This window comes from Doryrhamphus excisus, linkage group LG3, assembly GCF_037039965.1.
Source record: "Doryrhamphus excisus strain RoL-2023G ecotype Guam linkage group LG3, RoL_Dexc_Guam_v1.1, whole genome shotgun sequence".
NCBI classification, from domain to species: domain Eukaryota; kingdom Metazoa; phylum Chordata; class Actinopteri; order Syngnathiformes; family Syngnathidae; genus Doryrhamphus; species Doryrhamphus excisus.
In genome coordinates this window covers 3129093-3148245 of record NC_136359.1, presented here as the reverse complement: position 1 = coordinate 3148245, position 19153 = coordinate 3129093, and the positions used below count along the sequence as shown (strand labels likewise).

Below are 19153 nucleotides of genomic sequence, written 5' to 3'. Positions count from 1 at the left end.
ATTAATGTTCATCTTAAAGGTTAAATAACTGTTAATAGTTATCCTCCCTATCCGTGTGGAAGTGGTAAGTTTTTGGCTATTTAAGTTTAAAGGAAATAACTTGAAGGCTACCATTTAGGTCGCTAGCTCTCTAGTTTGCGAGTTAGCATGTGTCTCAAGACCCTGCAGTTGCGCAATATGTTGTAAATAAAAAGAGTATAAATGTGACTATAGTCTTGTTTTGTCATGTCTACAGGGCTCTAATAACGCTTTAATTTTAATCTGATCTTTAGTCTACCCACCAACTATATGTGGTTTGTTAAGTTTTTATTATTTGCTGTTTTATTATTATTATTATGTTTATTTATTTATTACTGATTGATTGATTTTCTTTATTCTTGATTTGTTTATTTATTTTTCATCTTATTTTGTGTAGAAAAATAAAAACAAAATAATTTCAACAGGTTATTGTTGGCCACACAAGTGAGTAGGAAGATAATTGTGACTTCATAATGTACGGAAGGGGGCTCAAGAACAGGCCCCTGGGGGACACCACAGGAGTCCTCCTTATGCTGATCCCACGCTATATACCAAGAAATGTTCACCATTCCAAACAAAAACACTACATAGTTTTTAAACTTCGATGTGAGGTGCATTGAGGGTCAGTTTGGAAAGTTTGGAGCGCGGAGTTGTGCAAAGTCAAAACACAAATAAGTCCGTAAGCTCACCTCCCTTATTTCTGACATTTAACATGCGCATAAAAGAAGTGAAGAGTGTGTCGTCGTTGCTCCTCGCTGCCTGCCTGCCTGTCTCCCCTGCAGCAGCAGCAGCAACAGCAGCCGCCGCCGTCATTTGAGAACATCCCACGTGTGCTTTAAAGATTCACCGCCGTAAATTCTTCATATCTCGTCTTTGAAGTGAGAGAAGCCGAGAAGAAAGCGATGATGCTCCACGTCTTTGTGGCTATCCCTTTTCTCTGGCTTTTATTTTTTTTTTATACCCTCGTCAGATCATACCTTTAAAGGGAGAAGAAGATATTTTAGTCCACAATCATAGTAGGCAAGCTACTATTGCTCATTAATGGTTTCATACTGTTTCAATGAGAATTTTCAATGTACAACAGGAAGTACTCCAACCCCTACGATACGATTAAGAAGGCACATTTTCACTAAACTGAAGCATTTATTTAGTATTTTTTGGAATAACATTAAGGGTAAATCTGCTTCGATCTGCGCCAGCCACATCCCCACACGCATCACAGAAGCCCCCTAGAATCAACAGGATTAGTCGCCCACCAGTTATTAATGATAACCAAGAACTGTACTGTAAATCATGCGTCATATCGTCAAAGAAAGAACATTTACCCTTATGGTTACTAGGTTGAATCCATCCATCCATTTTCTATGCCACTTATTCGCAGGTATGCTGGAGCCTATCCCAGCTGTCATCCAAACCATTCCATCATGATCTGTGGTGCTTTTTCATTCAATGGAACACTGGTGCTTCAGGTGGTGCAGGGTCGTCAAACCGTCGATTTAAATCCCATAGAGCAGTAATTCCCGTGGTGGGCAGTGAGAGGTCATTAAAAATATGATTAATTTTTTTAATTATTTTTATTGTTAAATATTTATTGCACAATTTAAAAATATATATTTATAAGCCTAAGTAATAACCTCTTGAGTGTTATTGAGCGGTCACAATATTTTAGGAACCTTATACAGTTTATGATTTGAACGTAGCTCTTTGGCCATCATGCCAGGAGGCCGTTAACAAAAAAAAAAAGGTGTAAAAAAACAAAAAAATAAACAGAAAATGTAGAGGACACCGTACAACCTGTCTGCCTGTAGTGCTCCGAGGTGCTGTCTAATGAAGATCTGAAACCTTGTAAGCTGCGCCGCCATCTGGAAAATAAACATGAAAAATATTCATCAAAGCCACAAGAATGTTTTGAAAATAAATTAAAGGAATATCAGAGCCAATGAAAAACAATTGAAAACAATTGAATCAACATGTGTCACTGGAAGTGACAACAAGAGAGCGGTGCAGGCATCATACCAAGTTGCAAATAATGGGAATAATAATAATAATAATTGAATAATAATAATAATGCTGAGAATGCAGCATTTTGTCTCGGTACTGTTTATAGCGCAAAGGTGGGCCGCGGATGGGCCAAATGTGTAAAAGGTAAATTCTAGCTATTTTTTATTTATTTATTTATTAAGATTTCCATCATGCCTGTATGTAGTTGAGTTCATTTAGCCATTTTTATGCTTGAAAATGATTAATTTAATCCACAAATTCATACAATTTGCATCCATATGCATATTTTTGACAAATAATAGGTCATATTCCACTACGAGGCAGCATGATAGATGAGTGAAGGCGCAACATTTTAACTACAGTGACTTATGAACACATCTAATGCCAGACTAAGACTTTTGCACAGTATTGTCATCTTATTAAATATGTATATGTGCTAATGTGGTTGCATTTCAAAATAAAATGTATATTTTTTTGACCCGCGCAGAACTTCTTTTGACTCTCTCCCGCCAGTTGAAAATGCTGCTCTGCAGATAGCAGATTGTTTAGTGTTGCCTCGGGCTTTTTTCCCGCAACTCTCGTGTAGCTGGTTTGTATTTGGAATAGAGCAATGCTCTCAAAGGCACCATGCATGTTACGTCCCTGTGAAAGGGATGTGTTCATTCTGCGCCATTACCCCATTGTGTTGTTTAATGAGTTATTGATCTTTTCATCCGGGCTGAGATCACGCCACTATTAAGACAAATCATTCTTAATCGATCCTATGGATTATCAGGGGAATGTATTGATGAAATGGACGCTACCGTCGCAGTAATGATGTTTTTACGGCTTTCTCATTAGTGGAACCCTTCCCTCACCGATGAGAACTTTGATACTTTTGAGGCAAATGAGTTTCAGGCTTTTCGTCGGTCGCATTAAAACATTTCTTTTCGACAAGAAACCTGATGGTACAGAATAGCTCAGACAGCCCGTCGTAAATTCCCTCAGTGACTCACCTCTCAGCTGCTTTTTGTCTTTTTTCCATCTCCACTCAAGTGACAGGCTTGGCCGCGGGGATTATATTTTCATGTTGTCTGTCCTCCTTCATGATTTTTATACTTTTCAAAGGGAACATCCTGGCGTCAATCCATGACACGTCGTTTAGAGGAAAGTTACGTAAAAGTATGTTGTGCTGCAACTTGGTTTGTTCATATTTTTTAACTATTTTCCCTATAGGGTATAATGCATATGACATGAGGTCCGAACCTGCTGACTTACAACCTGGCAAGGGACTTCATTTAAAGTTGAGGTGCAAGCAAAACGTGCTTATTTTTTGCCAGTTTTCAATACTCACCACATCGTTAAAAAAAAAGATGTAAAAAGAGAACTGGATAATGTTAAGTTCATGAAAAATAGTGGCAAATAAAACCCTGCACTCACCGATGCACATTTGTCTGTCATAACAATTGTGATGATTGGACACCACATCATTATGATGGAGTAATCTGGACCCAGTAATCTAGTTTTGCAGTTGGTGTGTTGGGGGAGAGCGGAGCACCTCATCCACACCAGAACTCCTGTCAGAGAGCGAGTCCGGACAAAGTAGCAGAACTTTGTGGCTTTTATTCCTTTACAGTCCAATTCTCCATCCAACAGGTTGATTTGTGAGTAGCATAATGTCTTGATGAGTCTGGTTTCTGTAATGAATGAACATTAGCATAAATGCAAGTCACACACTTAGAGGTGCACATGCTAATTTAAACACACACATACGCTGTGTTCAAAACCCCATACTTACCGACTACTCCTACTAACTATTTGAGGGAGTATGGGAGAAGTTGCCGGATGAATGTTGAAAAATGTTGAAATTACCAAGGATGCAATGCGATGTGACGTCACTGCGAAAAAAAAACATGGGCTGAACACTGAGCAGCAGGATGGACCAAACGGCGGTGTTAAGCAGGATATATTGTGAGTTGGTTCGCTTCTTGTTTTCACAGTGATTTATCACTATGTTTTTTTGTATGAGAAAAGTAAGGGGGTGTTTTATTTTGTGACAATAAAAGTGCGTTGCTAACTTCCGCTAGCTTAAATTTTGCCGAATTCAGCCGAACGAAATTGTAAACGGTTGGAACAAATAAAAGGCACATTCAGGATCTAAACGGCCACTTTCTCGAGTGATTTAAAATAAATATCAATAAAGTGATGTTTTTAAAGAGTTTAGAGCTAAAGTGAAATCAGCTTCAGCCTGTTGAGTTCGGCTGGGTAGGAGCGCAATGCATTGTGGGTTATGTAGTACGCTGTAGTGTTTCGAAAACAGCCATACTGGATTTGGCTTCACGACGAAAAGGGCGCCAACAGGTTAGCTAGCACTTCAAATATTAGCATAACACACAGGCGCACACAAAACAACGGGTGATATTCGCCGCCTAATTTGCATATAAATACGATCGCGAACGATCGTTAACAGCCCATTATAACTCACCTTTATCACGAACGCAGACATATGTATGCAGTACAAAAACAAGCTGGAATGGCTAAACTGGGGTCTTACTGAGGACCACTTAGTTGCCCGTAAGATGCCTGGTACAAAGCCAACATGAAGTCTGCCCTGAACAGCGCCTGTACTAAACATTACATTAATAACTAGGAAATTTACAACACCCCTGATATTTAAGGTCCATGACAGCAGCAGACATGAAAGTAACATTTGTTATTGTTATTGGAATTCTAAAGTTCCTGTTCAGTTTCAATATTATCTGTACAGAACAGTAATTAATTTTACAGGATGCGATTACCGGTCATATTACAGCCATTCCAAAAAAAATTCACATCAAAAGTTTCAAGAAGAAAACCAACTGGACCTTAGTTTAAGTCGAGACGAATTGAAAATCTGCAAAATTTGAACAAATCTGCTGTCGACCAGCGTTTTACATCTGATTATGTTCAACCTAAGACCTTTAGGTTCATTAATTATAATGATTTAAAGGGACAGTACACCACACAACAGTAGGAGGCGCTTGGGATTACTGTTTTTTTTTTTTAGGGGGGGTCCTCGCTGACTAGATTTCAGACAGAGGAGCCACTGTTTTTTACGGCTGACAAAAAAGAAGAATTGTCACCTTGATGGATGCAGGAGGGCGGAGAGGAACCGCATCTCCGCTATACATTTCGGGGGAAAGTGTGGAATCGTGCCAAGCAGTATCTCACTGCTGGTGAGTGGCAGGGCAAAAAAGCGACTAAACTGGGCGATGCAGTTTTCCAGCCTGGAAAACATTGACTGGGTATTGATTGAGGCCGGCAACTTAAAGTGAGTGAAACTTTTATGAGGATGATTAAATGACCCAGCGCTCCTGAAAACTTTTAACAAACTCTTAAAATCCGACATTATTGATTAAGCCTGCAACATCAGAGCCTTTTTTTTTTCATTTTACTTGACATTTGGAGTTAAGAGGTAAGTTTTTAGAACAAAAACTGTATTGAGCCTTTTTTTAGCTGAAAGTCTGCTTTGACCTTTGAACGCTCCCATGTATTGTCTCCTACTTGTCACTTTCTATACGGATGCTATAGATAAGAAACGGGTGACATTTTCATTTTCAAACATGTTAGCAAAGTTGTATGGTACAACCTTTCTTCGTTCTTTACACATTTTTTTCTTATTATTCTTGTAATATTATGACTTTTCTTTGGAACACACTTATTTTATGTATTATACATGTTATTATACATGAAGTTTCTTTTAGTTTTAGGGCTTTCATTCATTCATTTTTTTACCGCTTGTCCTCACGAAGGTCGCTGGCATGCTCGAGCCTATCCCAGCTGTCACCCTGTACACCCTGGACTGGTTACCAGCCAATCACAGGGCACATATAGACAAACAACCATTCACACTCACATTCATACCTATGGACAATTTGGAGTCGCTAATTAACCTAGCAAGTTTTTGGAGAAAACCCACGCATGCACACATCTTCCTCACAGAAATGGCTGAGGGTGGAATTGAACCTTGGTCTCCCTGCTGTGAGGTCTGCGCGCTAACCACTAGATCACCATGCCGCCCTGTAGAGAGATAAATACGTTATAAACAGATTTTCTTTGCTGGAACTACAAAAATAATCCCTTTACGAATAAGGAATAAGGTGGTCAAGTGGTTAGCGCTCAGGCCTCACAGCTAGGAGACAGCTAGTTCAATTCCACCCTCAGCCATCTATCTCTGTGTGGAGTTAGCATGTTCTCCCCGTGCATGCATGGGTTTTCTCCGGGTACTCCGGTTTCCTCCCACATTCCAAAAACATGCTAGGTTAATTAGCGACTCCAAATTGGTATGAATGTGAGTGTGAATGGTTGTTTGTCTATATGTGCCCTGTGATTGGCTGGCCACCAGTCTACCCTGACATCCGTAGTGGCACACTAGCTGCTGGTACGTGGTACAGTACAATAAGCGGCTCCCTCTATAATCTGCTTAGTAGTGATGCGGTACTTGAAATGTCAAGATACAGTGGTACCTCAGTTAACATCCGCCCCGGTTAGCACGTTTTTTGGTTAACATCCAAAATTTTTTGCCAAAATTTTGCCTTGGTCTACTTTGTCTCTCGCACGAAGACAGCTGGGATAGGCTCCAGCAAAAATGAATGAATGAATATGCAGTCAGTAGGCTGCACGAGTGGTTATCGCACAGCTAAGAGACCCGGGTTCGATCCACCTGCTCAGGCATCTCTGTGTGGAGTTTGCGTGGGTTTTCCGGTTTCTTCCAACATTCCAAAAACATGCCAAGTTAATTAGCGACTCCAAATTGTCCATAGGTATGAATGTGAGTGTGAATGGTTGTTTGTCTATATGTGCCCTGTGATTGGCTGGCGACCAGTCCAGGGTGTACCCCGCCTCTCGCCCGAAGACAGCTGGGATAGGCTCCGCCCTTTTGAGGATAAGCGGTAGAAAATGAATGAATAATGAAATCATTGTGAGTTAAAGGTAGTAATGTTACAATAATGGTAGTATACTATTAAATACTATTACATTATATACAAAAATAATGTATAAAATTTACATGGAAAAAGTCCAAAAACTTTTTTTCTTAATATTACAATGTATTTCACATAAAATGACAAATTTGTTCTAATTATTCTAAATAAAATTGTATTTTTTTCTCATAGCATTGTGGATATATTCTCATTGTATTCAGACTTTTTTTCGTTTGTAACTTTTATTATTTGGATGTTGCAACTTTCTTCCCACAACTCGTTACATCATTATGACTTCATTCTTCAAACATTTCCTTGTAGAATTACCACTTTATTCTCTTAATTTTACTTTTTTTATGGCTCTAACACTCTTTTGTACATTTCACCTTTTTTGGGGTAGAGAAGTTCATTGAAGTCGAACTTCTTGTTTGATTTGAGTGGTTCAAAGAACATAATACGGAGATGAAATGAGTCCAACCTTAGTGTTATCACTACTGTGTATGTGTGTATGTTAGTGGGTGTCCCTGCTTGGGGTGATGGATGCCTGTAGTGAGCCAGTGGCTTGGCATGCATGTCCACTCGCTGCCTAATAGCTTATTGAACGGCTGCAGCTAGCAAGGATTAGAAACCACCAAGCAAATGCCCAACATATTGTGTGTGTGTGTGTGTGTTGTGAGAAAAAGCATGGTTTTGTAGAATCTACTCAATAACACAGAGGCTTTTCATAAATCTGCCAGACACATTGGCCTTAAACATTTCACTCATCAATAGGGATGCTTGTATGTGATGGAGGCAAAAAATTGTCTATGAGCTTAACAAGTATAAAATATTGAAGTCTGTTTTTTTTTGCTTTCATGCTTAAAATAGGTCTTATTAAAATGTATGCTGAATGTTTTTCATGTAAACAGACAGATCAGGTCAGTGGTCTCAAACTCAATTTACCTGGGGGCCACTGGAGCTAGGGTCTGGGCAAGGCTGGGCCACATCAGGTTTTCAAAAAAAAAATGCATTTATTAAAAACAGAAAAATATACAAACTTTTTCAGTGCTTTGGTTCCGATTTTCTACAATAAAAGCTCTGATAAAACATTCCACTGTTCTCAAATATCTTTTTATTTTTCTACACAAAATAAGATGAAAAATAAATCAAGAATAAAGAAAATCAATAAATCAGTAATAAATAAATATAATAATAATAATAAAAACTTAAGAAACAACATATAGTTGGTGGGTAGACAAATTATTTTTTTCAGATTAAAATGAACAAAGCATTATTAGAGCCCTGTAGACATGACAAAACACGACTATAGTCACATTTATACTCTTTTTATTTACAACATATTGCGCAACTGCAGGGTCTTGAGACACATGCTAACTCACAAACTAGAGAGCTAGCGACCTAAACGGTAGCCTTCAAGTTATTTCCTTTAAACTTAAATAGCCAAAAACTTACCACTTCCACACGAATAGGGAGAATAACTATTAACAGTTATTTAACCTAACCTATTAATCAAACGTAATAATTTTTTCTGGGTACATGATACCATACAGCATCCATATCAAAGTTGCGCAGGCCGCACTAACATTAAACTTTCATATCAAGGCGGGGGACTCAAACTAGTGTCCTGCGGGCCACATTTGGCACACAGGCCCCGTGTTTGAGACCTCTGCTTTAGGTGATTATTCAGGGTTAAAAGGTGACAACTGTTAGCTGTCTCGCAAGAACAGGACATTCATTCGCGGGGGTGCTGGAGCCTATCCCAGTCCCATCACAGGGCACATATAGACAAACAACCATTCACACTCACATTCATACTTATGGAAAATTGGGGTCGACAATTAACCTAGCATGTTTTTGGAATGTGGGAGGAAACCGGAGTACCCGGAGAAAACCAGTGGAGAACATGCAAACTCCATACAGAGATGGTGGAATCGAACTCGGATCTCCTTGCTGTGTGGCCTGAGCGCTAACCAGGACAGCTGGAAGCCAATCAGACTGTAAACAATGGCATCGCTACTATGAATAGCGGTGTGCTACAAGCCAACGTGGGCTTTTCCAACGAACACTACTGGTGCTGAGTAATCGGTTAGCTTTGAACGACTCTTGTATCGACTCACTTGTCGAATTGTTTTTTGCTTTCTAGGAGGAGCCGTTCGTCATGGTCTCTGAGAACGTTCTGGGCAAACCCAAGAAGTATCAAGGCTTCTCCATCGACGTCCTGGACGCTCTGTCGAACTACTTGGGTTTCAAATACGAGATCTACATCGCGCCGGACCACAAGTATGGCAGCATGCAGCCTGACGGACAGTGGAACGGACTGATGGGGGAGCTGGTTTTTAAGGTGACCAACAGCCATAAATGGGTGCTTGTTTGTTATGTTGCAAAAAACATCACATGCTATCGGCGTCGCTTATGCTAAGTACGGCTTCGGGTTCCCTCGGGGGCGACTCTGCACACACTTGTTGGTCCCCTTTTTACGAAAGTTACTCAAAAAAATTAATAATTTGAAATCCATCCAATAATAATAATAATTTGAAAACGGCAATGCTACATAACACCAAGGCTATACGTGAAATGAAGACAATTAAAATGACTTATAAAATTAGTCTGCAGAAAAAAGTTAGAATGTTACAAGAATAAAGTCAAAATATGATGAAAATAAAGTCATAATTCTGAGAACATTTTCTAGTTGAATTGTTAGAAAATATGCAAAAAAATTTTTTTTTACAAGAGTAAAGTCAAAATATTGTGAGAAAAAGACGCTATTTATAAGAAAATGTGAGAATTTTATTTTTTTATTTATTATTTTATTCATGACAATAAACTAATATAATGAAGAAAAATAATGTCATTTTAGTAGCACTATTTTAGTAGTAGAGTAAAGAATAATTAAAAAAAATATATATAAAAAATGTATATGTAACTCCAGAAATCTTTACAAGAATAAAGTCAAAATATGATGAAAATAAAGTCATAATTCTGAGAAGAAAATGTTCTCGTTGAATTGTTAGAAAATATGTAAAAAAAATTTTTTTTACAAGAGTAAAGTCAAAATATTGTGAGAAAAAGACGCTATTTATAAGAAAATGTGAGAATTTTATTTATTTATTTATTATTTTATTCATGAGAATAAACTAATATAATGAAGAAAAATAATGTCATTTTAGTAGCACTATTTTAGTAGTAAAGAAATATAAAAAATGAAATAAAATATATATATAACTCCAGAAATCTTTACAAGAATAAAGTCAAAATATGATGAAAATAAAGTCATAATTCTGAGAAGAAAATTTTCTCGTTGAATTGTTAGAAAATATGTAAAAAAATTTTTTTTTAGAAGAGTAAAGTCAAAATATTGTGAGAAAAAGACGCTATTTATAAGAAAATGTGAGAATTTTATTTTTTTATTTATTATTTTATTCATGACAATAAACTAATATAATGAAGAAAAATAATGTCATTTTAGTAGCACTATTTTAGTAGTAGAGTAAAGAATAATTAAAAAAATATATATATAAAAAATGTATATGTAACTCCAGAAATCTTTACAAGAATAAAGTCAAAATATGATGAAAATAAAGTCATAATTCTGAGAAGAAAATTTTCTCGTTGAATTGTTAGAAAATATGTAAAAAAAATTTTTTTTACAAGAGTAAAGTCAAAATATTGTGAGAAAAAGACGCTATTTATAAGAAAATGTGAGAATTTTATTTATTTATTTATTATTTTATTCATGAGAATAAACTAATATAATGAAGAAAAATAATGTCATTTTAGTAGCACTATTTTAGTAGTAAAGAAATATAAAAAATGAAATAAAATATATATATAACTCCAGAAATCTTTACAAGAATAAAGTCAAAATATTATGAAAATAAAGTCATAATTCTGAGAAGAAGATTTTCTCGTTGAATTGTTAGAAAATATGTAAAAAAAAAATTCTTTACAAGAGTAAAGTCAAAATATTGTGAGAAAAAGACGCTATTTATAAGAAAATGTGAGAATTTTATTTTTTTATTATTTTATTCATGAGAATAAACTAATATAATGAAGAAAAATAATGTCATATTAGTAGCACTATTTTAGTAGTAGAGTTAAGAAATATTTAAAAAAAAATATATATAAAAAATATATATATAACTCCAGAAATCTTTACAAGAATAAAGTCAAAATATGATGAAAATAAAGTCATAATTCTGAGAAGAAAATTTTCTCGTTGAATTGTTAGAAAATATGTAAAAAAAAAAATTTTTTTTTACAAGAGTAACTCATACTGTTTTGTTCTGCATTGCAGCGGGCTGACGTTGGACTCTCCGCCCTGACCATCACGCCGGAGCGCGAGAGCGTCGTGGACTTCACCACGCGCTACATGGACTACTCGGTGGGCGTCCTGCTGCGTAAGGCTGAACGTACGGTGGACATGTTCGCCTGTCTGGCGCCCTTCGACCTGTCTCTGTGGGCGTGCATCGCGGGTACCGTGCTGCTGGTCGGCATCCTGGTCTACTTACTCAACTGGCTCAACCCGCCCCGGCTGCCCATGGGGTCGGTGTCGTCCACCACGCTCTACAACTCCATGTGGTTTGTGTACGGATCCTTCGTACAGCAAGGTATGCATCTTTATTCCACTGTTTGATCCCCACTCTGAGATGGGACCAAATTGTGAAATTGATTGTCGATCAATTATGTCTTGAATCAACTGAGGCAAAATAGAGTGCATTGTCAATAACAGCAAACAGAAACGAAAAAGCATGTGTGTCACCGGGATCGACCAACGGGGTAATGACCTCTTTATCTCTCCGAAGATTTACCGGAATCCAGCATTTGGTGCTCAGGTGTGGATGTCAAGGGAAGGATTTGATGCAGAGTCGGGAATTAGAACTGTGACCTTGAGAGGAGAGGGCAGTGAGAATTTGTTTCGCCAAGATGAGACCGAGTTCCCACGGTTGCTAAAGTATGCTAACCGTAAAATAGGATTGCTTATTTATAAATGGCGTATACGTTCATAGTTAGAGCATAGCCAACCTGTTTATTAGAGCCCTGTCGACATGAACTAACACCCCTATACCTGATATAGCAGATGTAATAAGAGTAAATAAGACATTTAAGCAATAAATAAGACTTGTGGTATTCTGTGTTGTTATAAATGTGGGAGCAGAGTGAGTGGCAGACAGGAAATGACGTTGATGGTTCAGAGTTGACGTTTTGACAGTGACGTCTGGTGTCCGTGTGGCTCATCAAACATTGCAGTAACTTGACTTACACCCAGTGGCGAGTGCTGAATACTACGTCATATATTAAATGTTTGTGTTTTAGTTCATTTTCAACCACAAAATACCATGATTTAAGACTTTTTAATATAATTTTAATATAATTTATTTTTATTTTATATAATTTTTATATATATTTTTTACACAATTTGTATATTTTTATTAGAATTTGTATATAATTTTTATATAATTTATTATAATTTGTATATAATTTTATATAATTCTAATATATTTTTTTTACATATTTTTTATATAATTTATAATTTTAATATAGTTTTAATATAGTTTTAATATAGTTTTAATATAGTTTTAATATAATTTTAATATAATTTTTAATATAATTTGTATATAATTTTATTATTTTTTATATTTTTATTATAATTTGTATATAATTTTAATATATTTTTTTTACATATTTTTTATATAATTTATAATTTTAATATAATTTTAATATAATTTTAATATAATTTTAATATATTTTTTATATAATGTTTTATATAATTTTAATATAATTTTTTACATTTTTATATTTTATTATAATTTGTATATAATTTTTATATAATTTATCATAATTTGTATATAATTTTATATAATTCTAATATATTTTTTAACATATTTTTTATATAATTTCTTATAATTTAATTTATAATATCAAAAAATATATATATAAATATATAAAATTTACAATATAATTTTAATATATTTTGGCGAGGAACGACTGCACACTGTATCTCTGCACTTTTTTACACATTTTTATATAATTCTAATATATTTTTAACATATTTTTAATATAATTTTTATATAATTTTTATATAATTTTTATATAATTTTTATATAATTTTTATATAATTTTTATATATTTTGGCGAGGAACGACTGCACACTGTATCTCTGCACATAACAGATGTCACATATCACCTACAATAATGTTACGTGATGGGAGGGACGGGGGGGGGGGGACATAAACATTTATCACCACTCCCATAGCCAGCCATCATTACATTCACATTTCAACAGCAACATCATGCTAGGTTAGCATATTCAGTGCCTTTATTTTAAGACGTGTAGTGAAGCCTGCTATGTATTTTGACCTGTTCTCTTTAATGATAAGCTAGGGATGGGTCAGAGGCGGTATTGTGGTTTTAAACTTCCTGAAACTTCCTGAAACCTTTTTGGAAATTGGAGCAAACACGTGAGCGAGCCGACGGATGGGTCTCATGTTTGATGCTCATAAACAAACCGGAAGGACACATATTACTGTTAGAACATGATGAAAAAAGCCCCCTTTTGCATTCATGGGGTCCTTTTAAAACGGACATTACAGGAATAATTCCATAAATAATAATAACATGTTGCTTTCTGCACAGGTGCAAAAACAGCAATTTTCCACTGAGGTCCTCCTCTTCTCCGGGCTTTTTGACTGTATTTCATTTCCAAGTTTTCCCTTTTGCCTGTGAAAGTCGGTGAATGAGACGCTGATGAGCATTCCGCCCTCCGCTGAACAAGCCTCAATCTTCGCGCGGCGACGGCAGCTAATGGCGCTAATGATGATGCACGCTAATTGCTGTTTGATTTTGGCAATCATTTCTCTGTTTAGAGCTAATTAACATTTTAGTCATGACGTTGTTAGCGAGGAAAACGAGAGCGAGAGGGTGTCATTCCGAGCGTCTTGCGGCATGGAAATCAGTACGAGAGAGACGCGGGCGGTGATTTCGGTCACTGATTTGGCGGCCCAGAAACATCTCACTTAAAATCATTTGAATACATTTTCCATATCGGTGGCAGAAAATGCATGAATGACATAACGGATAAAGCAATCCCATTTTTTTTCCCTTCATAAAACTTGAATTTACTTGAAAATTAACACTATAATCACCATTCCCATTTGCCAAACATTATATTATTGTAATAAATGCAGGATTCCATATTTATCAAGCTAATATTTTCATAATTAGAGCATCAAAACCTGTTTACAACATCCTAAATACGTGTTTTAACATTATTAGAGCTCTCCAGACATGAAACAACACCCCTATACTCAATAATACGTAAACAAGGGGTCTCAAACTCAATTTACTTGGGGGCCACTGGAGCTAGGGTCTGGGTGAGACTGGGCCGCATCAGGTTTTCAAAAAATAAACAAAAAAAACGCATTTATTAAAAACAAAAAAATTTAAAAAACTTTGGCTTTGGTTCCAATTTTCTACAAGAAAAGCTCTGATAAAACATTCCACTGTTCTCAAATATCTTACTTATTTTTCTACACAAAATAAGATGAAAAATTAATAAACAAATCAAGAATAAAGAAAATCAATCAATCAATAATAAATAAATAAATATAATAATAATAATAATAATAAAACGGCAAATAATAAAAACTTAAGAAACCACATATAGTTGGTGGGTAGACAAATTATTTTTTTTCAGATTAAAATGAACAAAGCATTATTAGAGCCCTGTAGACATGACAAAACACGACTATAGTCACATTTATACTTTTTTTTATTTACAACATATTGCGCAACTGCAGGGTCTTGAGACACATGCTAACTCGCAAACTAGAGACCTAGCAACCTAAACGGTAGCCTTCAAGTTATTTCCTTTCAACTTAAATAGCCAAAAACTTACCACTTCCACACGGATAGGGAGGATAACTATTAACAGTTATTTAACCTTTAACATGAACATGAATCAAACGTAATATTTTTTTCTGGGTACATGATACCATACAGCATCCATATCAAACTTGCGCGGGACGCACTAACATTCAACTTTCATAATCAAGGCGGGGGCCTCAAACTAGTGTCCTGGGGGCCACATTTGGCCCCTGACGTAAATTTTGCTTATGTTTGCTAATTTATTCGTTTTTTAAAAACTGTTTGAACCACAAAGGGCCGACTGTATTCATGTTTCAGTTCATTTATTCATTTGTATGGACATTTTTGTGCTCGAAAATGCTTAATTCAGGCCCGAAATACACACACCTTTATGGAAGCCTGTTTCCGTCACTGGGAAAAAAAAATGTATCTTAATGGTAAGTCGAAATAATGAGATGAAAAGTCGAAATTCTGAGACAGAAAGTCAAAATTATGCAATAAAAAGTCGAAATAATGAAATAAAAAATCAAAACTATGAGATAAAAAGTTGAAATATTGAGCTAGAAAGTCATATGACTGTGTCTTTTTTTTTTTTACATTTGATTGATACTATTTTAAGTAGTAAGTAGTCCATTTAAGCCACCAGTAGGCATCTTATTAGGAACCATATGTGCCTTCCTCAAGGGCACCTTAACTGAGGAGGCTGGGGGTGGTGGGGGGGTACCTTTTTCCTTATTCTTGACCACTGGCTGCAAGTGGCCAATGAATACATGAGTGGAAAATGTAATAGACTGTGTCATTGCAAACACTTGGCTTATTTACACTATGCTTCCCACCCTCTGTACAATAACCCTGTGTGTGTTTCACCTTGGAATTGTTCCCTTTGGGAAAGATGGGAAGGAAGTGTGAGGTCTGGATGATGAGAGTGAACACAAACAACGAGGCCTGTGAATGTTGCTTTGGGCGTTTTCACTCCCGACTGTGAGTGAGAACAAGGAGCACGCTGAAACACTTGTAGCTTTTTTTTCCCCTCGCTTTTCATTTTTATCTCCTTTTTCCTCTGCCTTGGTTCCTTGATGTCTCGTGTTTTGTCTTTTCTTACACACGTTTAACATCTCCTTATTGCTTTTTCTTCTCCACCGTTGATGTAGTACCATTCTCCACAGTCTCTGCTTTGCTGCAGCAGCCTGTCTTCCTGCTGTCCTCAGTCTCCTCTCGGATAAACGTTCATTCACTATCATATCACAATCATACAAACAATCAATAATATATCAAAATATGTGGCATTGGATAATTGGTGACGAATACCCTTTATTTATACACTTGGACACCCAGTTAGCTTTTTATCTTCCAAAACATTGCAAAAGTAAACACCAAACCTTTGCACTATAACATTACAAAAAGGTAATTAATAGAAGGTAATTAATTGTCAGTAAACCCTAATGTATCACATTGAATTGGTTTCAGACTCGGTGGTGACAAGTAAATTTAATAGGATTCTTTTTTTTTTTTTTAGCATTATTAGAGCCTTCCAGACATGAACTAACACCCCTACATCCACTTTTACAATCGTATTACCCAACATGGCGGACAAAATAATGGAAAAAAAGACTCATGCTTTCAGCATTGAGAGCGTACTTCCTGCAGCGGCCGTTGTCTTATCAATATATCATGGCTGATACCTAGCGAGCTAGCAATATGTGCTCTGTGCTAGCATTGTGGAAAATAGCGAAGGTTTAGAATACTTAAGTACTATATAACATTTATTTATTCATTTTCTACTGCTTATCTTCACAAGGGTCACGGGGGGGGGCTGCTGGAGCCTATCCCGGCTGTCTTGGGGCGAGAGGCGGGGTACACCCTGGACTGGTGGCCAGCCAATCACAGAGCACATATAGACAAGCGAGAGGGCAAGGTAGACCGAGGCAAAATTTTGGCAAAATTTTTTGGATGTTAACCAAACTAAAATATGCTAACCGGGGCGGATGTTAACTGAGGTACCACTGTATCTTTACATTTCAAGTACCGCATCACTACTAAGCAGATTATAAAGCAGAGGGAGCCACTACGGATGTCAGGGTAGACTGGTCGCCAGCCAATCACAGGGCACATAAAGCCAAACAACCATTCACACTCACATTCATACCTATGGACAATTTGGAGTCGCCAATTATAACCTAGCATGTTTTTGGAATGTGGGAGGAAACCATGCAATGCACGGGGAGAACATGCAAACTCCACACAGAGATGGCCGAGGGTGGAATCGAACTCACGTCTCCGAGCTGTGAGGTCACTCGTCCAGCCACGACATAAAATCTACTACATCTATTATTTACATCTGTCATTTGGTCGATATTAGTCAACTGCAAAAAAAGAGTGGATGATTGAATAGTAAAGGTATCTTGGAAAGAAAGAAAAACCAACAAAGAAGAACTCACAATGGCTTTTGAAGGATATTATGGGAAGGAAAAACACGTTCTTTGCTCACACAGTCAGGCACAGCTTATTTCAAATTCAACTCCTGGAAGGAAAAATGGAGAAAGAAGAAATAAGAGAGTACAGACTCAGAACTGCAAATTAGCAGCTGAAAAACGGTGCTACTGTACGATGCTACTGTAATGCTGTTATTTCTTCTTAAAGGGATAGTTCACTTTTTTTTGCTGATATCCACATCAGCAGCCCGATTCTGGTCGGTTTTCCGTGACGAAGACCGTAGTTCCGCTTAGTTGCTGAGGCCATTTAATCAAAACGGTACGCGTTGAAATCCGACCAGAACTGGGCTCATGTGACCAATCTGCAGGTAAGTCACTATTGATGTACTACACCGTCGAACCATCCCTTTATGAGCGAGACCATGCAATTTAATCGCCTTATTGAACAAGACAGAACACATGTGAAATGAACATTTGCACAGGAGCTGCTGTCATTGACAACTCATCCCAGTCACTTCCACTCTCCACAATGCTACCACTCAGCGAAAACCAGTCAACTAGCTAGTCGTAACATTTTTATTACTTGTTGACTTATTGCTGATAGCTTTAGTATTTTAAACGCAAAGTGTTGGTTAACTTTGACACACAAAAAAAAATGATTTAACTGTTAAAGCTCAGACAGCGGGACGTTAAAATGAATGGATAATTTTCCATTGGGTGAACACATGGGAGTCCCTCAAGGATCAAGCTGCAGTACATTACTTTTTCGACTCAGAACATTAAAACCCTCGCGATTTTTCAATACATTTCACACCTATTCCTCACAATTTTTGCGAGTTTACCATATACACCGATTTGGAGAGTACTTCACTGAACAGCAGTACTCCATTGAGAAGGTAGCACAACTCAAGAAGTACTATGATGTGCTTTTCTTAGCGTGAGTTGCTACTAAATGAGCTGAGTTCTTGGGAGCAAGGCAGGCATCATTAGCTTTCAGAAATGCCATAAACTTTCTTAAAAGTCTTAAAAGTTCACGGTCAGCCTGTGGTGCCTTCAGGTGTGCCGAGTCCTTGAAACCTTTTAGCACCTGCAATGTATTCTTCCAAGTTTGAAAATGATCAGATCATCTGAAGGGCTTTTTGACTGTAAAGATGGAAGCAAAAACCTCGAGGAGGAGGTTTGGTTACGTAAGAGCATTTTAAATCCCATCTCCTGTTTGGATACCTTCCTGTCTCCTTGTGTCTGCCATCGCTCGCTTCCTTGCTTCCTCTCCGTCCTGACCGCGACTCGTCATCTTGAGCTAAAGTAGAAGAGTCAAAAACAAAACTCGAGTGTCATGTTGAATAATTGTCTCGCGCAAATCTCTTTCCCAGGCGTTCTCTTTGTCTGACTTACTTGCATCTGCAGTTAGTATCTTTATTTTGTGTACATTAGCTTGGCTTGAATGCTACATGAAGGTAAATAGAAAGTATATACAGACATTTTCATATACTTTAGAAAGTAAAGTTACTTTGCCTTCTTACTCAAAGTAACATACACCTTATGTATGTTTAAATTTATAGTATATTATTATTATAGTATTTAGAGCAGGGGTCTCAAACACGCGGCCAAATGTGGCCCGCAGGACACTAGTTTGAGGCCCCCGCCTTGATATGAAAGTTTAATGTTAGTTTGATATGGATGCTGTATGGTATCATGTACCCAGAAAAAATTATTACGTTTGATTCATGTTCATGTTAAAGGTTAAATAACTGTTAATAGTTATCCTCCCTATCCGTGTGGAAGTGGTAAGTTTGTGGCTATTTAAGTTGAAAGGAAATAACTTGAAGGCTACCGTTTAGGTCGCTAGCTCTCTAGTTTGCGAGTTAGCATGTGTCTCAAGACCCTGCAGTTGCGCAA

General features: G+C 36.8%; 1 protein-coding gene across 5 annotated transcripts in view; it reads left to right on the top strand.

Annotated features, from left to right (window-relative positions):
* Positions 1-19153, top strand: part of grid2 (glutamate receptor, ionotropic, delta 2) — a 487185-nt gene that overhangs the window by 366409 nt on the left and 101623 nt on the right. For all 5 annotated transcript variants that reach the window (XR_009129664.2, XM_058071482.2, XM_058071485.2 and 2 more), the window contains exons 10-11: positions 9103-9300; positions 11254-11566. Coding sequence is in view for 4 of the 5 variants with exons in the window: in XM_058071482.2 (XP_057927465.2) it covers positions 9103-9300; positions 11254-11566 (511 nt within the window). In the remaining variant the exon portion in view is untranslated. The remainder of the gene's footprint in view (positions 1-9102; positions 9301-11253; positions 11567-19153) is intronic.